Consider the following 25,054-nt stretch of genomic DNA (forward strand, 5'->3'; position numbering starts at 1 on the left):
CCAAACGCTCTCTCTTCCTTTGTATCTCTTTCACACACGAGCCTTCATTCATACTGCATGTGCTTCCCTCTCTCGCCCTTTACCTTCTGTGAGAGTCGCTCTCTCTCCTCCCTCTGGGCCACTGGCCAGACGCTTCTTTTCATTTTCCTCAGTGAGAGTAATGAATCACACATGCACACACACTTTTGCATTTACACACTCGCACAAACTCCCCTCTACTTAAGACAGTCAATCCCAGCTTTTACCCCCACCAGGTCACCACTCTAGTCCCTCGCACCCTTCTTTTTCAAGTCCTTTTCCCGTCGTAACCCTTTCCGTCCTGGCACCTCCCTCCAGACACTCAAAAGCAAAGAGAAACGGCTGCCAAAGTAAACAGGCTACATGCATACAAACACACACACACACACCTTACTCGTTTGCGCTCACATGACCCTTTACTAGCCGACAAACAGAACTTCACGCTCATGTAGCTGCACACACACGCTGTACATGATGTGGGGAGGAAACGTCCACGAACTTAGGATTATTTTCATTACTGATTGGAGCTGAAATGATTAGCAGGTTGATCAACTGAAAAGATAATCTACACTCATTTTAACAATCAATTAACCGTTTTAGTCAGTTTTCAGGACAGCATGCTTAACACATCTCTGGCTTCAGCGTCACTAATGTGAGGAGCTGCTGCTTTTAACTGCTTTATAGACAAAGCAAAGTCAATATCTGTCGTTTGAGGCTGTTGGTTTGAGTCAGAAACAACAGCGATATTGAGAAGAGAGAAAGTGTACTTCTTCGTTTTCTGAGATCTTATAGAAAATATAATCATTTAAGAAAATAACTGCCAGATAAACTGATTATGACATTACTCGTTCAGATATTAAGGTCATTAAACAGGGAAATTAAAATAGAAAAAAAGTAGACAAACTTAATGTCTTAAAGGCTGGGAACAGATCATTTGAGACACTCGTGCTTCAAAAATGACTGAATATATAAATATAAAGAAATACAGGGATATAAAAACATGAAATGTAATTTAAAATAATTAATTACCACATTAATTTTTCCCGTGTCAGTACCGACAAACCGCTAATGTTTAAGTCAGTAAATTAAACCTGATATGAAATCTAATATTTTTCTCAATGATGTTAAAAAAAAGAGTTTACACTAACATGTGACTGTTTGTTTCCACTGCAATCAAACTTCTTCTTCAAGAAATACACAAAGCTTGCTTGTGTCTACACACAGAACCTGCCTAGTCTCAGTCTGTTGCACACACTGAACACACACACACACACACACACACACAGCCTTGTGGCCTGCTGTCATTCAGCCTGATTAGTGAACTGACCCGAGGGTCAAAGTGGATCTGGCTCTGATGACTGCTGACCGGCAGCAGGAACTCCTTCCTCCTCTTCACTCTTTATTCTCTCTCCTCTCGCTTCTCTTCTCTCTGTCGAACCAGATGTCTTACATCAGGCTTCTCTTGATTACCAAAGCCAATTCTTACTCCCTCATCAGCCCTTCAGCACCGGACAAACGGCAACAAACCACCTCTTTCTTCCCTCATCACATCATCTTCTGCTTAAGGATACTACTCTTTCTCTCTGACTGGCCACAGCTTTTTAAAGATTCGTCTTTAACAGCATATTTTTGGCACATCCTTGTACTGAACATATACAGTTTGATATAATTGTGGATGCACGTGAGAAATGAAGAACCAGAGAGTAAGAAAGGGGAGCCACTGTCTGGAGTAACTAGAGCTAAGTGGGAGGAGCTTCAGAATATCACTGACCCCTGACCTCTCTGAGCGATCAGGGGGGCGTGACCTATCCATTATCTGCCTCTCTTTCTCGCTCTCTCACACACGTAGCCACATTAGGTATGCTGCCGTACCTGCTGGTGAGGCCTCGGACTGAGCGATGAGTGCTGCCATGGTTGAGTTGGGGTTCAGCCGGTTCCCGAACATGTGGGGGGGGGCCAGGTTGAAGACTGACCCTGGCAGGCCGCTCACCTGGAGACAGAAACACACACAGCGAGACGGATAAGCTACAGGAAGCCACGCTTTACAGGGATTTCAGTCTTTGTTATAATCACTCGAGTAACAGTTTATAGAGAGTGAGAAAAAAAACGTTCCCAACACAATAATTACATCTGAACCAACTGGCTATCAGGACGCCCCAACAAGAACTTTAGAATGGAATCAAGATTAAAGGATGCTTTAGAAATGAAATAATAGAAACATTTCTCTGTAATAAAAAGAACTATTTAACATAAATTTAAAAAATACTTTAATCAAATTAAATGTTCTTTTAAATGACATGATTTAATCTAGTGCTATTATCATTATATTATTAGTACAGGAATTACATTACAAATAGAGAATTATTTACATTAATTACTTGATTTATAAATTCATTGTTTAGTACACAGAATGTCACACAATTATGGCTATTTGTCATTTTCCAGAGTTCAACAATGTAATGCAAATAAAGACATGTGTCAATTTAAAAATGTTGAAATCTGCAGATATTTTTCTCCAGACAAATAGCTCAAACGATTAATCTAGATTGCTGTGGATGTATTTTCAGAGGATTATATATATATATATATATATATATATATTTATTTATTTATTTAAGCACAATACACTTCTCTGAAAAACTGCCAGCAAACCCTGAGAAGCAGCAAAGCGATGCCATCCTCACATAAGCGGGAATTCTGTGTATTTTAACCGATACTTAAATCACTTGTTACACTAATGTTTCCTTCATGTGTATTTTATTGTGCCAACTGGCTTGAAGTGTTGTTTGTATCACATTTGTGTGAGGTTTGACATCTCCTTGTGTTATTACACAATTAAGCTTAAAGCTGAGAAACAATCCCATCTCAGACTTTAGCTTCTCTGACTCTCTGCTGTCACAAAGCATCTATCTCAGGCCAGTGAAGCTCTTTTGGAAAAAGAAAAATAATATCTGAGTGTTGACTGACATCACTTCACCATCATTTTATGCACACACACAAAAAAAACCAACAGTATATAATGAATCCACAGCTCATTATTCTGTTATACACACGGGGCTCACAGTGCCTCAGCACCCCGACAGTACGCTGACATGCTGACAAAGTGTTTCTGATGCATAGAGTTTAATCCAATTAAAGCATTTCCCAAATAAGGACCGAGGACCAGAGGGTGGGGTGGAGAGAGGAGGATAGCGAGGGTGGAGCATCAGGAGGGGAATCTAGTTTATCTAAAAGAACAAAATGGCTGACTGTTTTATTGCTGAAGAGTAAAAGAAAATGCTTCAAGTGAGGCGTGGGACACTGCAGAAAGCCAATTAATGTCAATGTAAAGTTCAGCAATTCTCTACTTCATTGTCATATTTCTTATGATAAAAATAATATTAAATTGAACTGATTGATACGATATGTTTAGGAGCCTGGTTCACTTTAGGGAGATTGAATTAGAAACAGACAGAAATATGTGATGAGCAGAAAAACAGAAAAATCAACTACACTAATAACACCTATGGCAAAAGTAAATAAATTCAAGCCCTGAAGATGATCCGTTCTTCTATCCTACTGCTCTGGGAGCGGCTATGATATAGTTATTTTAAATTTAGGGCATGCTCTAGGAAAAAAAAAAAGCTAGAAAGCCATAATCTCTTATTACAAATTCACAGGCAAGTAAATGTGGTAAGCATCCTGCAAATTCCCACCCCTGTTAAATGTTAAATTCATAGAGGAAACCTGTTCCCATTTTGTCCATTTTCTCCCCCTCCTCTGAAATCACTTCAGATTCCTTTCTACTCTCTCCGTCCTCCTCCCCCTGGTCCTCCTCCTTTCAGTGCCATAATCCTGCCCCTTTCCCATCAACATTCATTTTTCATTTACATTCATTTTTCATTAAAGTCTCTCTCGCACTCCCTTTCTCTGTCCTGGGCTGATAGCCAATAACAGTAGGCCAAGAGTCTGCTAGCAGACTGAAAATAGCAAATGGTCTCTGTCATTCACACACACACACACACACACACAGAGGGAAGCCTGTTGTTGGCATCCCTCTATAGTTGTGTAATTTTTGCAGACTTGATTCAAAGTGTGTGTTCCAGATGACCAGAGGCATGCATCACACTTTACACACACGGTTTAAACAACCTGAAAAGGAGAAAAAAAGCACTATTTAAGTCACCCTTAGTTTCTATTTTGCCACACACACACACAAACCGACACAGCTCAAACTACTCTATACATGCTGAAAACAGGCGTGATATCCTGTGCGTCCCTGGGCCTCCCGTCCTCTATAATATGTGCTGAACGGAGAGGAGCATGGCGAGATGAAGGCCAGGCCAGCGAATTCAAGGCATGAGTGCAAAACCCCCTACACACACACACACACACACACACACACACACACACAGGCTCGCCGCGACCCCTCCCTCCCACCATCTATCTCTCCATCCCTACTGTGGTGCTTGTCAGATGTCATTACATCACAGGACAACGGAGGGGGAAAAAGAGAAATGGATGGGGACAGAGAGAAGGAAGGTCGAGGGTGAGAGAAAGAGTGTGTGTGTGTGTGTGTGTGTGTGTGTGTGTGTGTGTGTGTGTGTGTGTGTGTGTGTGTGTGTGTGTGTGTGTGAAAGAAAAGCAAAAGAGAGATGGTAAGTGGACGCAGGAGAAAAATGGCGATGGGTGGACAGAGACAGAACACAGTCTTTGGGGGGGTTTGAAAGGACGGACACTAGGGTCAGGGCGAGGATGAGTTTTTATTTTCTTTAAGGGAGATAGGTGCTTTGATAACCGAGGGAGGCTGAGCTGATCGTGTCAGGCATTCAAACTGGATATAAGGCTATTTAAGCCACAGCAAAAATTATTATTATTACAAGAAAAGCACAGAAATTGAGGTCTTGGATGATTCATTCAAAATGTATAACTGTTGAGGTGCAGATTTAACTGGTTTTATTTCCATTGAAATGTGTAGCCTTGATTCTGGACCCTTTCCTGACATAATGTAAAGTGATTGAGCGCTTTCCCAATGTGGCCCAGACGTGCTTTTTCACTTTTCTAATAGTGCCTGCCTTTTACAACAATACATAATCTGGGCTTTTTTCCCCCCAGCATTTAATTATACTGGTGCCTGAATGAGTTTTTTTTTAAACAAAACAAAAATGATGATTTCCTACTCTTTACATTTGTGGCACATTTCTGTTTACACCCCTACAGATTCCTCCACATTGTCATTAATTAAAATGCCTCACTTCTTATTAGAACACAGAGCTCGCTCACTAAGGTTAGCAGAATTGAATAAGGCGGGAAAATCTGAGATGTTTTAATTGAATGTACAAAAAAAAAGACTTCTTTTTGTGCTCTGAATAAACGACCCTCTACAGGTGCACCGAACCATCAGCTATAGAAGAAGTTGCTGAGAAAACACAATCCACACAAGGTCAGGACACACAGATTTCACACATAATTAACATGTGGCGGATTAATAATAGTGCTGAGAGATTTGGTACGAGGAGACGTTTAATTAGTGCGCTTCGGCTTATTTGTGTTCCCACAGTTTATCTGCACTTCAGCTCAAAGATGCCAGAGATGTGGGTGAACTGACAGATGCAGAGGGTGCTGAATAAAAAGAGGGTGTGTGTGTGTGTGAAGGAAGGTGAGATGGAGTGTGTGCCGTGGTGGGTTTAAGGGCCGTGTATTTCAATGCACGTCAAAGTTTTTGGACTCACGTGTGTGGAGGCTGTGCTGTTTAGCGGCGCGGTGGCTGTGAATGGAGAGGGAGGGGCTAGAGAAGGTGTGGGCTGCTGTTGCTGTGACAACTCAGAGCTGGCTCCGCCCATGGCGACAGCGCCTGTCCCTGACGATGACCCATCGGCAACAGAGAAAACACCTGTGGAGAGAGAACAGACATGACCAGCGTCGCCTTTATCCTCTACAACACTTAAATAATACAATGATTTTTGAAAAGATAGTCATGCTATTTCAGTGACTATAATAACCGCAAATGTACAAGAGGTGCAAATAAAAATAATTATAGCTGAAATCCCTTTAGTTGTTTCAATGTCAGGGTCGTGCTGTTGTGCATGTTGACTCGCTGTCATGCCTTCCCGTCACACTTCAATAGAACGCAGCCATCATTTATGATATTAGGAAGTCCTTCATTTTTCCCACTAACATGAGTCATTGACATTGAAACTGTTCTAAAATATTTAATTAGTGCTGATGTTTGGGACATTGGTTTTTTTTCATAAAATGTGAGAGAGCACATTCAATTTCATTTGAGCACTTATTAATTTGATGTCAACCTGTCAATCTTAAAAATTTTATTTAAAAAAAAAAACAAAAAGTACCTAGAGCGATGAAAATATCTCCTCACAATGAATTAGAAATACTGATCACCCAAGAAACAGGAACAGAGAAATTGCTGCATTAGAGTAATTTTAAACAAGCTGCACGTTCATTGACCTTTACAACTTTAATGTGAGATTAGCAAAACTAGCAAATGAAATGGACGGCTAACCATTCAGCTTTGTCTGAGTGTGCAGTAGAGTAATTTAGCTTCCTTACAATCAGAAAAACTGAATTAGAATAAATTTAAAACTGACAGAAACACACAGCAATAATTTTCGTCATAAAAGTCGAACACACGATGATCTCGCTCTCCATTTATTGTCCGTGCTTTGTCTTGGGCTTACACAAAACACGCAATTTTATTAGAAATATTAAAAATGACGGATACTACAAAATCTAAATTATAAATCTAGTTATACTTCAGCCAAACACACACATTGCTCTATTTTCACACACCCACACATGCTCCTTTCTCTTATCTCTTTGCTCGCTCTCTCTCCCTTTCCATCTCTCCTTCCTCGCCCACTAACCAGGGATAAGCCCTGCCCCTGCCCCCCTTTGACCCCGGCAGTGGAGGGGGGAGAGAGGGCCCCTCAGCCTCACAAAAGCCTGAATGGCTCAGGGCAGCACGCATTCACTGGGGGAACAAGAGATCTTTGTGCCAGGAGGGGAGGGGTGGCGGGAGGGGAGGCAGGGAGAGAGAGAGATACGAACACTACATGGGCCTACATACTATTTATAACGCTTTGTAATATGCACCAGAAAAATTGATACCCAAAGCAGGGCTGCCGAGGCTCAGGGGGCATGAGCTCCTGAGAGATTCCGAGCAGCTGGATTAGAGGCCAAACCAACAATTTATCAGAGTTTAGCTAATGCCACTGAAGAAATGGGTTATGCACTGAAGTGTGGTGCAAAAACAGTGCTAGAAACATGAGGAAAAATACAGGTTGGTTTTAATTCAAATTGTCAATAAATGTAGAATTATACAGGAGTTAATTAAAATGTCCCCAAAAATAGAGTCACACTTTATGAATGCAGAATCTGGGGCTTCATAAGAAATGTGTGTATTGTAAATTTTACTTTATTTTCCTTAGACAACCATGACTATTTCCCGTTAATTCTAACTTGATTATGCATGCCGAAAATAAGATAAAATATTATTGGAATTTCTAAATAAATACTTCATTGGTCTTATTTTGCAAAGTTTCTGTATATTATATTTTTGTCACTCATTTGTCTGTCAACATTTTCACTCCTAAATGTTAAATGAAAACATTCTTGCTCCAAATCTCAAAAGCGGGACTACATTCACAGGTTTAAGAATTCCCATGACTGCATTAACACATTTCAAAAATAAATCCAATACATTGAAAAATGTGCAATTCTTCTATCGACAAAAGCCTGTTTTTCAAAGTGAGACGCTTTTATTTTGACGGTGTAATCTCAGTATTTTCAGTCAAATGTGGCACAAGCATTTTCAAATACTACAAATGTTCTGATTATTATTGTATTTAGTACTTTTGATGCAATTAAAATTTCTTCTAGAACCACCAAACAAGACAAAGAACAGAAAAAAAGCCCATTCTACACACACACACCTCTAACACACGAGGCTGAGCTTGTATAACTTATAACCTATTTGTGTGATCAATACTGTTAAGCCCCTGAAGCACAGCGGCCTCCATCACCCAACTTTCCTGTTCCTTTTCCCTTCCTGCTCGGTACGCCTGTAAGCTTAAAAAATATCCACCTTGATTAGTTCAAGCTGGTATTATCTCAAGAGGAAATCTATGTTTTCTGTTGAGGCAAGGTTAAATCCAATCTAAAAAAAAAAACCCAAAACAAGTGCACGGCATCATATTCTGTTGTTAAACCGCTAAAGCAACTCGCTACAAATTTAGTTTTAAAAGAAAATTTCCATTTTAGTAAAAACACAATGCTGAATACTGCAGTCTTGTTGCTTGTTTTGTTGAAAAACTGCAGTCGTTTATTCACTTCTTATAAAAAATGGACAGCAGAGACTATCGTTAATATGAGATTTTTTTGCTACAAACATAACAAATGTATCTAGAGCCAATCTGAGGACTGTCAATGCAAGTGTGTGTGCTTGTCTTTGTCTCAAAGCGTGTGTATATCACAAAATGTAAGTGGGTTTGCAATGCACTGATAAAGCCACGTCAGTTACACAGTCAGACAACCAAACTCAACAGTCTCAGCGATTATGAGCAAATAAACAGGAAAAAAATACACAGTTTCAAGTTGAAGCTACTGCAATTTCCAGTGAAAATATTCTTAAATACGGCACACTGATTTGGCACGCTTTATTGGTAAGAAAACATAAACATACAATATTTTTTAATGTAAAGGAAACTGTTTTTAATTTTCAAATATGTTGATTGTTGGAAGTTTTCTGCACGCTATGTGTATTTGTTCAGTCAACTTCAATTATACAGTCAAATATATATGTGAGTGTGTGTGTGTTTTTCGTTGCCATCAAGCATTTAACAATCTTTGTTTTGACTGAATTCCTTTTTCCCCAAAAGTATTTTAAAGCTTAACCGCCACAGTGTTCACACAGCTAAAGTATGAAAATTGTAAATCAATAATAAATGTGTTGTGGCAAAAAATATTCTTATTCACAAAGCTCTACAAAATGTCTTCTAATGCAGATATTTATTTTACCTACATAGGAAAATGTGTTTTATCTGCACACTTAATTATGAAGGAATTACAGGAGAAATTGCAGCATTTTTATTTTAATAAAAGGGTTAATTTGGTATTTAAATTAAATCCTGATCATGGAATATTTTCCCCATTTTCACAGTTTCCCCTCACGTTGTTTTGCAGATGTGAGACCAAGCCGGTAACAATTATGAAGAATTTCCCTGGGATAAGGAAAAGTCTTACATTTAAATATACGATCAAATAAATGAGCTAATAGATGCACTAGTCATAAGTCTTTGGTTTTCTTGTCCGGTTTCTCACACACTCCTGCTGTTCTGAATAAATTCATCTCCACCCAACATCTTTCCTCCCCCACAAACCAAACCTCCTGCGCTCGACTAGCTCGTCCGTCCCATCAGTGACCCCACTGCCATCAAACATTAACCTAGCCAAAATCTAACCCCTTGCTTCTCCCCACCCACCAACACATATCTATCAGGCTAACTATCTATCCATCAGCAGACAGGATAGAAGGGGGGGGGGGTAAACGCCAAGATCCTCCCCATTACTGCCCTGCATTAACCCTTAGCTAAATATTTACAGTAAGACCAAGAACACACGATTCTCTTTCGCGCTCTCACAAACACACACGATGCACAGTCCATACGTAACCACCACTGTTTGCCCTATTTTCTTTCAACAGTTGCGGCGAGAAAACGCCACAACCGCTTCGGGGGAAAAGCACCAGCGTCAGAAACTGAGATGGACGTGTAATCACAAACACAATTATTCTCAACCACCACTGCTGCAAAAAATTATATACTGAAAATAAATAGAAGCAGTTCTCACAAACTCATAATCAAAACCACTAAAACATAAAACGTCCACTAAACACACCTTGGAATGCCCCGACAGAAGATCAATATTTACAGAGAGGGAATGAGAGAGAGACACCTTCTGCCTGAGCACACTTAGCAATAAATTTGAGGCTTTGAATGGATACAATGGTTCTGACTTGACAGACAGCCAAATGTGTTGTATTTCATGTTGTTTTAATATGATGTAACATGATGTTGAAAGCGCTATACGTGTAGAAACTATTTTCTGTCAAAATGAGGCCAATAGCAAATTGCAACAAATGTAACACCAAGCAAAGACAGACATAAAATCCCCGTGAAAAAAAAACACTAAATCACCAATAAAAATAAGCTTCCTATACAATAAAAATCAAGACAGCCACACTATAAAATACCTAGCAACACGTTTTCCCACGTGAATCAACTTAGTGTTTCACCCCTAGTTATCAATGTCATCATTTTTAATATTTTACAAACACTATTTTGTAGAAAAACAACATAATTACTACGGAGTCTCTGCATTCAGTGGATGCTCCAGTCCATCCCATCTGGTGCAGAGTGATATCGTCTATTATTAATTACAGCTTTTGAAGATTTAGAATAAATGTAATTTAACAAGATGTAATCAATCACTTGAAATTAATGCCACTATTGAAAATGCATTAATATTTTAGCATTAGGAGTCATCAAAAACAAGCTGGAGACAAAGAGTCAGAAGCAACAGCTGATCTTACTGACCACTGATGGATGTGGGCTCGATCAGCGCGTCTGTAACATTTTTTCCTTCATTTATAATAAGCACGCATACATCACGCTTCACATGTACCACATTTATATGCATCGATGCAAACATGCTTATACCTCCAGCTGCATAAAGCATCAACAGGTGTACAGATTTGAGGAATGAGCAGAATGCAGGTAAGCGAGAGCAGCTGAGAGCAGGAGGGAGAAACAAAGGGGTGATGATTCTGGAAGAAAGGGGAGATGTGGGATGTGTGGGCTGTACTGAGCCATTTCCATCAGCAGAGGGGAACTCCAAAGCATAAAGACAGTTGCCAAGCAACTGAACACGATGAAAAAACATACACACCACGTCCACGTGTGTGAGCAAATAACACGTAGACACACACTCTCACACACACACGCTCGCGTACGAGGAGCCAATTACAAAGGTGGGTCAATTCCTTGCCTTTTGTGTTTGGTAATGTTAATAATATGTAGCACAGACGCTATCCACAAACATTTTCATTTTAATTCATCAGCTTTTAGTGATGAATAGCAAGTCAGGAGCTGGTTGGGAAGAAAAAGAAGCGCTACAACGCCACCTCACATGAGCTACTTTCCTTTTGATCGTTGTGTTTAGGTCACAAGTGGCAGATAAATCATGAATTAAACCGGCCGGGTTTTTCATCTCAGCTCCCTGACAGACAAAGGCATCTGAGACGGTATTTCTTACACTGAAATCTGTGTGAGACTTCATTGTCTCCAAATCTCGACCAAATGGAAACCTTGCTGTGTTTTGCGTTACGCTGGCGTGTCCTCCTTACCTGACCCCGTGGTTGTGGAGCTGCTGTTGCTTTGCAAACTCCCATTCCTGAGGAGTGACGGGGACTTCTGAATCCCACTGCTGACGCCCATGACCCCCAGCCCCCTCTCCCCTCCTCCCCCCACTCCGACGCCTAAACCGCTGCTGGAGACTAAGCCTGGCCGGCCCGAGAGCGTCGTGGATGAAGAGGAGGAAGGGGAAGCGGTGGAGGAGGAGGTGCTGGCGGTGGAGGAGGTGGGCAGGGTTAGGGAAGGAGCTGGCTCCGAAGGCTTCACATCTGTGGTAAAGCAAGGTCCAAATCTGTTTCGCCAGTTACCCTTCTTTTTCTTCTTCACCCCATCTTCCCCGGCTCCTGCGGCTGCTGCACCGATGCCTAGTCCTGTGCCGGCGGGCTGAGGCCGTTTGTAGCCGGTGGACCCGACGAGGCTCGTCGTCTCGTTTGCTGTGTGGCTGTGAGAATTCTCATACAGCTTTCCACCCACTGCAGTTATGAAGAAGAGCAGAATTGAACATTTTAGCTTCAAGTCTACAATACCTTAACAGTTTAGCATTTTTCAGCAGCTTTTATGAATAAAATTATGACGATATTATTCATCTAAGCCACATTATAAAGGGTTTTCAAAATAATGTGGCACCTGCAGAAGCAGAGGTAGCGGACATGAGAGAACCAAAGAGGGTTGTAGTTCCCTCTGAAGCTCCTCCCTCTGAGCTTGGCTTCACAAGGCAGCTGCTGAAAGACGGTGGGGAGGAGAAGGTAGTTCCACCTCCGGGACGCAATGATGAATCTGAGAAACTTAGGAAGTCTGAAGAGGAAGGAGCAGAAGCAGTCTTGCTGGCACTGGTCAACAGGAGGCCTGGGAGAAGGACAGAAAAAAGTGAAAAATGCAGTTAATCCCAGACATAGAAAGGACAAGAAAGATACAGAACACAGGGAATCAACAGAGGATGGAAGAATTAACTAAGAAAACAGGCATTGCGGCTGGAAAAGTTTCCATACTACTCTCTGTCATCATGGGAGGCAGCAGAAACAAGATAACCAAAATAAGCATTTTATCTGCCCTTGTGCTCTTGATCCGCTGCAGTCAGTCCTCCCATGCATGAGAGGAAGTGTCACGCCGGTGGATAGCTGCTCAAACATATACACAACTTCTCTACAAGACGCACGCAAACAAACACACACCTGACACATGCTTCAAGGTTTTCACAACACAAAACACAGGAGCTCAATGCGAACGCTGACTCCTTTCAGGTCGTGACCTCCCCACATGTTCTTTCTGCCTGTGTTTGTGTGTGTTGGTTTCTCCCAGACAGGGCCCCAGATTACAGGAGCCAGAGGCCCATTGAGACGAAACTGTTATCACGGCCACACACAGAAGGCTGGTGTTGTCAATGACACAGCACATGGACATGCACCCAGAAAAGACACGAATCATGTGCTTATTTAGGTTTTAAGAACACTGCTGCACTTGTTGTGTTACGGTTGGGTGGGCAGAGCAGAAACACCAGATGATTTGTCATTTTTCTAACTGTGGGGTTAATTCCCAGCTGTGAGAACATTAACATATAAGATCATTTGCAGCTATCAATTCACCTTGATGGAAAGGCCCAGTGGAAGTGGAGGCAGATGTAGACGAGGTTGCCATGGTGACCACAGCGGAGGGGAGGGGTTTCCCTGAGGAGGTGAGAGACTTGCGGCCTCCCCTCTGTCCCACTGCGTGACCTCCGCCGCTGTTCTTCTTGTTCTTCACCTCAGATGCCACTTTCCCGGTGTCTGCCGCCAAGCCGTCTTTGGAACCGCCGCCAGAGTGAGCGGACGACACTTCCTGGAAGTTGGCGTTGGTGAATCGGCTGCTGCTGTCGTCCAGTCGCTTCTGCGAGGATGCTGGTAGAGACGTGACGCCTCCCCCGGAGTTGCCACTGTTGTAGGTCTGTAGGAGGAAGGTGAAAAAAGAGAGAGAGAAAACAATGAAAGAAAATGAAGATTAAAGAAAAAAAAGCAGACCAGAAACCAAGAGAAGCACAGGAGCAGGGAAGGAAAATTATCAAAACAGCAGCAATTGAAACAGGTAGGAGCAAAATTAGAGGAAAAGTCAACAGGAGGACAGGATGTGTGACAGATACAGATGATCAACAAAGTGTATCAAGGTTTAAAAAAAAAAGAGAGAAAACCGCTAAGGAGTGCCCTCACCTTTTCTGGGACCATGATATTTGGAAGGACAAGGGAGGGTGACATGTCCATGGCGGTTTTCTTGTGTCTTGGTTTGTGCCTGTCCCGCTCCTTGTGTTTCTGAAGATGGAGAGTTACAAAAAGAAAAGACGATTAGTAAAGAAGCTCAACACATGACCGAAGGGAGGAGAGTAATAAAGACAGACAAAGAAAGAAAAAATAATGTCTTTTAGTCCTTGGGATAATTAGAAGCACTGGGGAAAAAATGAATATAGAGACATTTTGGACAATATACTGAAGCGTCTGGGGAAGATAACAGCCACAGAGATGTCAAAAATAAAAGAAACGAAGGTATGAGTTATTAGGATATGAGCACAGAAGAGGAGAGTGTGTGTGTCTGGTTGAGAGAAAGAAAGAGTACTGCATTTCAAAGGCTCAATCCGAGATGAAAGCCTGGAGAGCCACAAAAACAAAGAGAGTGATGGGAGAGAGATAAAAAAAAAAACGGGGCAGGAGGGAACAGGAATTTAGCATGCTGCGGTATAGAGAAGAGTGTGCCTAAGTGCCTCATGTTGAAGCGCACAAGGTCTCGACGTTTCATCCAATCATATCCTTCTTCTTGGACCATCAGAGCTCAATTTACACCCTTGCAAACAGGCACGCTGCCACCCTCCTCTCGCACCCCTGAGGTGGCGACTGGGTGCCAGCGCATTTACACCTCACATGCACGCCCCGCACCCCGACACCTCCCCTGCACGAGCGTGTAAGCAGACAGGTGCCCGTACGATCGCACACACTTTTTACATGGACACCGCAGTCGCATGCACACACACACACACACACACACTCGTGGAGATAGGCAGTGAAAATATGCAGCGATCCTGAGAGACGCCGTGGGACTCAACATGCTTGCGACGCTCAGTGTCATGACAACTCTGAAACACCAGGAAAAAGCCCATCCCCCCCTCCACCAGGGTTTCGTTGGGGACTGATTGCATGGAGGCCTGCGACAGACTTCCTCTATGAGTGGCAGTTAACAGACATCAACAGCCACATCAGGAGATAGCAGCTCCACTGTGGCCTCTCTGCACGCTGGCTTCCGCTAAGGCTAACGCTCAGCGGTTAGGAGTTTTGTCAATGCGTACACTCCAGAGGATGTGCTAAACTTTAAAATAGGCCACGGCATTGATTATTTTCCTAACAGAAAGTTTTCTCCTCTTCTTTCCCCTTTAAGTTGCTTAAAGTTGTTAAAATCATTATGGTCAATTGTACACACCAGTCAGCATCAAGTTTGAGCTCTTCGCTGAAATAAATTGATATTTCTGGATGTTAACGATCTCCACTGACATTTAAAATATTTTGTGGGTTGAAACAGCGTTTTCATGTTTCAAACCCACAATTTTTTTCAGTTAGTCAGGTTTTGTCTATAATTGGTCAGAAAACAGCAAAAAAAAAAATCCATTACAATTTCCCTAAACCCACGTTGAGGTGTCACCTTCAAATTGTTTGTTTTGTTAGACCAACATTTAAAAAAAAACAACTTGATCTATTTATCATGATTTTTAAAAGCAAACAGCAACAACTTTGCATGTCATAAAAGAGGAAACCAGCTAATATTTCCCTTTTTGCTCAATAAATTAGTCACACCACTGCAGAAGTTGCTGCCGCCTCATCAAACAACTGAGAACTACTTTAGAGAATTGTGCTTATACTCTAAATTGGCTACAGGAAGTGGGGGAAAAACAGGAGCACGAGGTAGAGATAGTGAGTTTATAAAGGGAGGAAATTAACGAAACAGCCTCCACTGCAACAAAAAGACATTATAATAACGGAAAGAGAGGGAGAGTGACACCGAGGTAAATTCTTTGGGATTCCCTTGTTGTTTTTCATTAACATTCCAGAGGTAGGTGTTGATGGACAGAAGCAGAGCAGAGAGGGTCGGATAACACACACACACTCGAGGACCCACAGCACTGGGCGTGGGAAACATAACACACGCACAATGTAAGCCTGACACATTCTTATCAATCAGGTCAATTGATTATACAGGCGGAGACAAAGCCTTTCAGCATGTTCTCTCCTCTCTTTCTCCGTTGCTGACCATTAGCGGCCGGATCATTTGACATGTCCGAGTGCTCTTTGAGGCTGTGTGGGGTAAATATGAGTGGTGGCGGACAAAGATGGCCGTGTCTATTTATCAACAAACTCCTCGAACAATGAGCGATTCAGCAGTGGGCTGAAATCCTCTCTGTCTACGTCAAATGCTGATCACGGGGCCCTGAGGAGGGAAACTCACTTTTCATGATAGAAACGCATTTCCTTGTAACCGTGTCTTCACAGCGCTCAAAACGTGCCTGGAAGTTTCCTTGGTCTCTTGGTACACATGGGCTTCAAATTTTGCTCACTAAAATGATCACTAAAGCAATTTTTTTCTTTATTATTAATTCATCTGCCCTTTTTTAAGGCAGTGATTGATCATTTTGTCTATAAAGTAACAGAACAGGGTGACCAAATGCTTCCTAAATAACTACTAAGGTCTTCCAATTACTTATTTTGTCTAACTGACAATGTAAAATTGTTATGTACTTTTAGAACGTATATCATATTTTTATGTTTTTGCATATCTAAAATCACTCTAATATCACAGCATATACCTCAAATTTCCTCATACGATTTTATTTGTACTTCAACACTGCCTGGAATGGAACTTTATCTGGCTATTCAAAGTAGTAATAAGTAGTATTCAACACATAATCAAGCAAAACAGGGAAAAAGAAGCAAATTCTGACTAAAATGGGCCACTGTCTGGCTATTCAAACCGATACTGCAAGTCCTCAAGACATGATGGCTTAAAACAGACAGAGAAAAAGAAGCAAACTGTCACATTTAGTTGCCAGAGAAATTTCCAGCATTGTGCTTAACAATCATCTTAAAAAGATATTATCTAAACTACAGAATATTTAGGTGACTTCTCAGTTAGTGGAATCATCAAACAGGCCTTTGAGCAGCACGTGTTCCATTCCTGTCTTATATTTTCTTATAATATGTGTGTTTCTATGATGTATAATTTAAGCCATTTCTACTCTATTCTGTTTCTGTCCATATAAAATGTGCAAGATGAATAAAATAATTTTCTTTACTGTAACATTCATAAATAAGAAATCAAAATTAATTACATTTTCACATCTTATTTAACAGATAAAGCGCTTATGATGAGGTATTGTCTGTTAATGATTTGATATAGCACATATTTTAAATCATTCACAATTCAGCACAATGGCCTCGGGAGGACGACGGGGGAGGGGGAGTTCAGACAGAGAGAGGGGTGAGGAGAGGCGAGGGAAGACGGGTAGAAAGGGAGGAACAGGAAGTAAAGAGGAAAATAATCTGCCCTGGCCTGGCAGGAATTCCCCTGTGCGGCTTCCTGCAGGATTTCTGACTAGCCATTGTGTGTGTATGTATGGATGTGTGTGTTTCCTGCGGGCCTTTTCTAAGCGACCAGTGTGGGGGATCTTTAAGCCCCTGCTGTAGGTTGACTGCAGGGTCTAACAAGAGGTGGGTATACGTCTGAGCCTCCAAACCACATAACAAATGCATGTGTGGAGTTTAGACGGAGACACACACACACACGCGAATCTGAGCACACTGATCTCTGACCCAAGAATCTGGATGGCCTGTGTTGATGTGCGCATGTGTTTAAGTGAGAGAGGAGGGGGATGCTCTAATGCTAATCAGACACACACACACACACACACACACACACCCTGAAGCTGGCACTGGCAAACACAACGACCAAGTACACAGATAACGGCACACAGAATTCTAAGTACTCAGTCTGAACACCACAAACTGCTTGACGAGTGAATAAGGAGTAAAATCTCTTGTCTTATGTCATGTTTTTCTCTCAAAAATAAAGAATTACGAGGGGAAAGGGAACTCAAATCATCAAAAGGCTTTTTTGGCACAGCATCACCAAGTAATTCTCTTGAGCTGCATAAACACTGGTTTAAAAATAAATGCAACATCTCATCAGAACATGAGAATCTCATTCAGTGGAAGTGGTGCAATTACTTTTTATGTCAATCAGAAAACAAAAACAGCCTTGATGCAGAAGCTGACTTCTTTAGATTTTAGAATGGGGTGAAGAACTGCAGGATCAAGAATTACTTTCAGCGTGCATCTATCCATTCTCTGTTATACAACCTTTAAACACTAAGCCAGCACTGAAATAACACAAAGAAAAGACAAAATTAAAGCATTACTTGTTAATATTTTTGTAAAAAAAAAACAATTTAGACATTTTTTCTTATTGTTTCTGCTGCAAATGGAAAACCATTAACTTTCTAATTGGAGCTTACTCATGACATTTTCACAGCATATTTGCTTTTCTGTTAATTATAAATAAACACTTAAATGATTTTTTTTCCTTTCCCCCCCCCCCACATTAAAGGTTCAAGGCTCACAGTCTCTACTTGGTGTGGCCATTATTGTTTGCAATGAAAAGCTCCGGCTTCAAGCTATTCCAACAATCCATTCGATAGGGACATCCCTAAACACATTTATTCTCCGCAGATAACGATTCTAGAGAGAAAGAGACGCTTGCCGTCAGTTTAGGTGATTTGTACCAAGACGGCCTTGGCTAAAACGTTTTCACACACATCCACACAAAAGCTCTGGCCTGAACTGCCCGAGTAGATTAAGTAGTTGTTCTTGCTTGTTTCATTCCCATCAGAGTCCTTTGTTTGCTCGAATGCTTTTGATATGATTATTTAAACTCTTCCCAGTGATTGATACCCCAAAGAGTGAGGATGGATGCATTTCAAAGAGCCGTCCAAACAGGACACACTGTTGGAGAGTTTGGTGGGGAGAATCAATGACAGCGAACAGAAAACGCTACGCTCTCTCAAAACACCTCAACTGTGAAGGGACAGTTATGTTTATTTTCGTAAATTATATATGTCTATATTGTGTCGAAATATCTTTACCTGCTTAATAAACTCTGACACAAGCTGGCAAATGTTTTGTTAAGATTCACATCATCAATCGGGCCTGTCCTACCAAGCGCTTGGTGCACACGACAAAAAAGTGGAACAGATGACTTGACACCGCCTGTAAATTCTGATTTTACACACAATGTGATTACATGCTCAGCTAACACGCATGACTTATTAAGTCACACTAATGTAGTATTCATTAACAGCTGTAATCACTGGTGGGCACAGGTGGGCTGCAGTCCTACTAGCAGCTACAAGTCAATGCAAAAACAGCTGCTGCTGGGTCTAGAAAACACAATTTCAGTACTCGCTTGGACATCAAATTCAAGGACTTCTGTGATTTTTAAGTACCTCAAACGGAAAAATGATGGGAGACATGGTTATGTTTTGAGATAGGAGAAATGTTTCTATTCCTAACTCTCAGGTTAACATGCTATAAAACCAGAATATCTGGAGCATAGGTTTTTCTATAGGAAAGCACTAATTCATTTAAATTCACTTAACATACCAAATAACTTACATTCAAGGCCAAACATCCATTTCAAAATATTTCATTCTCACTCTGCTAAAAGCATTCGACCTTAGAGTCATGTTCGTGGCCCAAGGTGGGTAATTTTCTACATGTAAGATACAGTAGCGTAGACACGGTCTTCAATAGATATTGAAATCTACACATGGCCTTTTCCACTGACCTTATTAATTTAAACAAGAGTATGTCCTCTGGGACTTCACTAAATTATGCTATACTGCATAGTTAAGCCACTCCGCATGATTATTGATCAACGGTTCTGCTGTGTGTTTGCCTGTCCCTCCACAGTGAGAACGTGACAGTGAGGGCATATGTTTCTGGTGGAGTCACAGTCGTGGGTGGGAGGCATAGATAGGGTAAGATCTGAGGGCTGTCTTACCTTCTTGTCCTGGTCTGGGGGTCTATCCATACACTGAGAGGAAGAGTCACTTATGCTTTGAGACCTACTACCACGGCCCCTGCTCCTTCGCTAAAAGGTAAAGAGGAACTCCAAGTTACTGGATGAAGTCCACAGAAAGAAGGCCAAAAGTAGACCAAAAATTAACTATGATATCAAAAAAGAAATATATAAAATAAAGTCAAATGTTAAAAAAAAAAAAAGGCTGACTGAACTCAGGGACAACTGAAAATTTAAAATCAGTCAAAAAACATGGAAGCATTGCTTACAAAAGTTGTTACAGGAGTATGCTTACTGGTCACCTTTGAGAAAAAGGCACATTGGCAGCAAGTATCTAAATTTAAAAAAAATAAAATAAACATACCTCCACTGCTGAAAAAGCCATTCTTTACAGAACCAAATGGTAATGAGTGTAAAAGTCAATCAAGTGTAAAACATCATTACTCCATGACAGAAAACCAATAAGGGCTAAAGACAACAGCAAAAGCACACGTAACCACACGTTGCGTTTTAATGTTTTGTAACTTTTTTTGTCCAAACTAAACCATGAGACCTGCTGGAACATCTCTGACAGACACTGGTTGCTGGTTTCAGGTCAAGCCAGCTTCCTCTTGCTCATAGAATCTGTTGCCATGGTGATAACAACTACATCCTGAAATTACAACCCTGCTACCTCCAAGCACTGATCGAGACTTGTATTCACCCACCTTGTGTTCAAAAATACAAATCTATGACCACAAACTGTATTTCCACCACTCAGAGTCAACCTGGTGCATCATGGGATACATCCTTCTCTTTCAGCCGCACATACAGGTCACTTCCTTAGTCACATGACAACATCCTCCTATTCAGAAATGACATTTTCACACAACCATGTGGTTGCTCAACACACAATAAAGAGCTTATAAATTACTGCTTGTAAAATCTCTTAAATACTAAATTATCATTCAACAAGCTTAAAGAATAAACGGGCAGAATGAACTTCTGCCGCTTAGTTCTTCAATTCCATCTAAAACGTGGGTTCACGGCTAATGACAGAGGATTACACAACAAGGTTAGCCAATCATTGTCAGAAGAGAAAAAGAAAACCAGACACAACCAGAAATACCCAGAGCAATGCACCCACGGACGCACTTAAAGTACTGCGAAATAAAGGAAAAATTAGTCACACCTGGCCTCAATGAAACCTCTAACCAAACAGAAAATCCTCTCTAGTCAAGACTAAAGGAGGGTAATCTAAGTTCGAAATTAGATTTGGCGACTAAGTCCACTCAGATACCATATGTTGCTAACACGGCGTAAACATCCATCAAGTGGTATTTTATGAAATCCATTCAGCTGGCGACATTGCTTTCTTCATCATCGATTCCCTCTCATACATTTCTGTCATCCATACAGTCCCAGCTTAATGACATTATGCCCCAGCATCCAAAGCAATTCATACACCATCACTGTAATCAATGGAACAGCACGAGTCTTTCCATCAGCATTTGTTAACATTGGAAAATGGTGTGTGTGTGTGTGTGTGTGTGTGTGTGTGTGTGTGTGTGTGTGTGTGTGTGTGTGTGTGTGTGTGTGTGTAGGTTAACACCATAAAGTCTGTCCTGCCGTTCCATCCTACCACAGTTCCACAAACCATAATAGCTCAGGCACAGTCTTTTTTGTTGTATTTTCTTCCCTCTCCCGACTGGTGCTGAATGAACCTGAACAAATGTCTTGACTATTGAGAGGAACACAACAGGTGATCTCTTTAGTGATTGTGTGTATTGAAAACACACCTCCTCTGCATATCCAGTTGTTGCATTTTTGTGTTGATATGCCTTTTCATCCCTCCCTTTGTGCGACTAAATTCTTCTTCACAATAGCGGGCTATTCACCTATCGCTTTATGCTGGGTGCACAGTCAGAGGAGGCTGTGTACAACTGAAAGCAGATTAAGGCAGGGCTGTGATCACGGACAAGAAAATAGTAATCTGCCATTTAGGGATGAATTCTCACTGCTTGTAAAATAATTATTACTGTAATAAGAAAGCAGGTAAAAAAATACACTCATCACTAATTTGTATCTCTATGTATTAGGAAAAAAATGTAAAAAATGCCTTCTAAAACTGGCGACAGTGCCGACTGAAAAGCCAAGTTTGTTTGAAACTGATGAAAGAAATAATTGAAATGGGATTTTCCAAAATGTTTGAAATATATTAGCAGCTATTAAGGCGTGATTATCCCTGCTTGACTCTGCAGTAAAATACAGACTAAAACGCCAGGGCTCAGGACAAGTATACGGAGAAGTGGAGGTTGCAATCTAATAATGGAAAGAAAGGTGGACGGGAAGAAAACAGTGGTGGTGTGGATTCGCTGGTCCAGAAAAAGAAGATGATGGAGGGGATAAATAGCAGGTGACAGCAGAGACCGGACGCTGACTGAGTGAGGAGGTTGACTGGGAAAGAGAAATGGCTATGAAAGGAAAGGTTTGAAAAAGTGGGGTGAAGGATGTGGAGAAAACAGAAGAGTGATGCTCAGGGCGGGGACAGCCACATGAGGAGGGATAAGAGAGATGGAGACAGTGGAAAAATTACGCAGAAGGAGTGATGGTGGGCCACCTGTGAGAGAGCAGTGAAGTTCACTAGATGAAATTTATTCCTCATTGTATTCAAAGTGAACCAGTATGCTGTGTTATGTCTCTGTAGGTATCTCTGCTTGTAGTTAATACAACAGAAAATGCATCAATATATCTTAAAAAATGTTAATAAGCACAGAAGAGAGGCACGTGCAACAAACACTGGAGCTGCTACAACCCTCAATACACACTTAGTAGAGTCAAATTAATTAGTTTGAACTTAATACCAAATCAGCAGACACAAAAAAGTGATTCGTTTTCACATTTCAAGAAGCATGCTTAGGCTACAAATCTGTTTTTTCAGGTAAGTAGAAATTATTATAGCATCTAGTGAATTCATAGGTTAGACTATTAGAAAAGGCAAACAATCCTTAGAAAACAAATCTGAGAGGACACTCACCAATTTGCTGTGATGATATTTGCAATATCCACAGTATTTGACATTGTCTGCGTCTGATCCTTGTTCCTCACATAACAACCCCGCAAACTGGGCACTGTGGTGGGAAAAAGTGTAAAAAAGAACAATGTATGTGAAAAACAGTAGAACGATAATGTTTCAACATGCATCAGGGCTCCAGATTAACTTTTGCACTGGTAACATTGGTGCTACCAACGATTTAGTCGACCCACCCCCACCTCCTTATTTTGGTTCAGCGCTGCCACAGCTTTTAATCCACCATGCATGCTGATGAACAGCTGCTTTTGTTTAACCTAGTTATGCTGCATTGACTTTCAGTGACAGAAGACTTCATATCTGTAAAAGGTTTTAATCTGAAAATATATTTATTTTGTCACCAGTCCTCCTGTGATGTCGGTCATAAACTGGGCACAGACTAAACACTGAACATTTGCTTATCGGTAAATACTACATTTTACCGATGTTCCCTAAACGCCTCACACGATAGCTACAGTGAAGCAACTCTGCATAGAAGACTTTTCTATGAGTGGATCAGATCTTAAATGTCAATACTACAGTCGATCGTGTTTATTTAGTTAAAACTGTGATCGCTGTTAAAATCGGAACCTTCATGACTGGTTGTTTTTCTTCTTCTAACCGATTCAGTCGAGATCTTCCATCCTGCACCTGAACACTTTCATCACCAGCTGTATCGGACCTCTCCCTCTCTTCCAGCCTCCTCCTCTCTCCTCACTGGGTTATGTAACAGAATAAGCTGTAGATCGTTTCATCGTTGGATCACAGTCAACAGTGAAATTGACTGACGTCTAGCATGGAGAGACTGAGACAATGTGGAAGAATTAGGACTTTTTTCAAACCACAATATCCTGCAGTAGCTACCTGTGCATCAGAATCAACTTTACTGCCCAAGTTTGTACACAAACAAGGAATTTGACTCTTATCTGTCATTGCACAGCACATTTTTCTGTTTATTTTTTTATTATTATTTATGTATTTTTTCATTCAATTTAAGCCACATATTTTAAATTCATTAGCTAAATAAAACAAAACAAACAAATCAGATAAACTTTCCTGGAAATTTTCTGTTTTTCGTAGAAACTTTCATGGAAATATTTTTTTCCCCCAATAAAACTTTAATGGAAAATTCACAGAAAATTCACATAACATTCCCATATGGTTCCAGGAAAATTCCCAGAAAATTCCCAGAAAGTTGCCATCAAATTCTTGAAAAATCCAGAAATTTCCGGGTAAATATCCACAAAGTAAATATCCACAAAAATTGTCATAAAATAATCGGAAAATCTCCATAGAATTTCTGGAAAATCCTTATGAAATTTCTGAGGAACTTCCACAAAATTCTTGTAAACTTTCTTATAAAATTCCTGGAAAATTGCCACAAAATTCCAGGTAAATTCCCATAAAATTCTTGAAGAATTTCAATAAAATTTCTGGAAAATAATGGATAAATTCCAATAAAATTTCTGGAAAATTCCCATAAAACTTCAGGGAATTTTCTACAAAAATCCTAGAAACTTTCAATAAAATTCCTGGAAATTTCCATAACATGATTCAATTTTGCATCCGTGCTGCTGAAGTTCAGTGTCTTCCTTCCTGCACCTACACTCTGATCATCAGGTATGTCTGATACGGTCCTCTGCCTCTTCTTTCCTCAGTTTTGGTTGAGAAACACACAACAGCTTAATAGCACGTTTTAGGCAGAAAAAGACAGAACGAGCTATGGAAGATATAAAAGTTGTACTTTGTACCACTATGGCTATTGCAGTAGCTGTCTGTGCTCATTAAAGTGACAACAAAACAACTTAATGATCATCATTCACTCGCACAAATGAGACCACTTGAAATTTTTACTCACACACACTGAAAAAAAAGGTTGCATATGCGCCCAAAATGTTCGTAGTCTGGAGCCCTGTGTATGTTTAAACGTTGTACCACTGTAAAAGTTAAAAAAGTAAAAGCAAATACTTAACATGAAACAATAGGATTTGGGAAAAAGGAAGAAGAACTGAAAGCTCGGTTTGCAGCCTGTTTTCATTACAGTTTCAAATCCACTACTCTTGAACTACTCAAAGACAAGCAACTAGAAAAACCTAATGTAAAGGCTCGTGTTGGTGGTAAAAACATCAGCAAGAAATAGTTTTTTTATATACATTTTAAGCTTCAAGAAGTTACACTACTGAAATACATGATCATCTCAACATGCACAGTATAGCAAATCTACAAGTCTTGAGTTTGAGCGAATCGTTTCAGAAACAAGAACCATCTTTGTAAAGTGAGGTTAATGTGACGTGACCGAGTCTCACCATGTGACGTGGAATGCCTGTCTGCAGCCATGTTTGTTGCAGGTCATACAGGCCCCAGTGGCTGCTTTACTCTCTCTGCCCTGGTCCTCGCAGATATAACACGTCTACACACACAGACACAGTAAAGACACAACTTTACAAATCAAGGACACAATTATTTCCTGACAATTCTACATTGCAGGTGTTTTTCTGAT

The 25,054-nt window shown here is 40.7% G+C and overlaps 1 protein-coding gene across 4 annotated transcripts in view; it reads right to left on the reverse strand.

Moving 5' to 3' along the window:
• mllt10 (MLLT10 histone lysine methyltransferase DOT1L cofactor) overlaps positions 1–25,054 on the reverse strand; it is a 46,785-nt gene that overhangs the window by 10,077 nt on the left and 11,654 nt on the right. For 3 of the 4 annotated variants that reach the window (XM_051940509.1, XM_051940508.1, XM_022190000.2), the window contains exons 5-13: positions 24,861–24,964; positions 22,522–22,615; positions 19,488–19,577; positions 13,607–13,705; positions 13,010–13,346; positions 12,054–12,272; positions 11,420–11,899; positions 5,730–5,890; positions 1,891–2,008 (exon numbers count right to left, since the gene is read on the reverse strand). In XM_051940509.1, the coding sequence (XP_051796469.1) occupies positions 1,891–2,008; positions 5,730–5,890; positions 11,420–11,899; positions 12,054–12,272; positions 13,010–13,346; positions 13,607–13,705; positions 19,488–19,577; positions 22,522–22,615; positions 24,861–24,964 (1,702 nt within the window). The remainder of the gene's footprint in view (positions 1–1,890; positions 2,009–5,729; positions 5,891–11,419; positions 11,900–12,053; positions 12,273–13,009; positions 13,347–13,606; positions 13,706–19,487; positions 19,578–22,521; positions 22,616–24,860; positions 24,965–25,054) is intronic. The other variant, XM_051940510.1, reaches the window with a different exon arrangement.

This window comes from Acanthochromis polyacanthus, chromosome 20 (genome assembly GCF_021347895.1).
Source record: "Acanthochromis polyacanthus isolate Apoly-LR-REF ecotype Palm Island chromosome 20, KAUST_Apoly_ChrSc, whole genome shotgun sequence".
NCBI classification, from domain to species: Eukaryota; Metazoa; Chordata; class Actinopteri; family Pomacentridae; genus Acanthochromis; species Acanthochromis polyacanthus.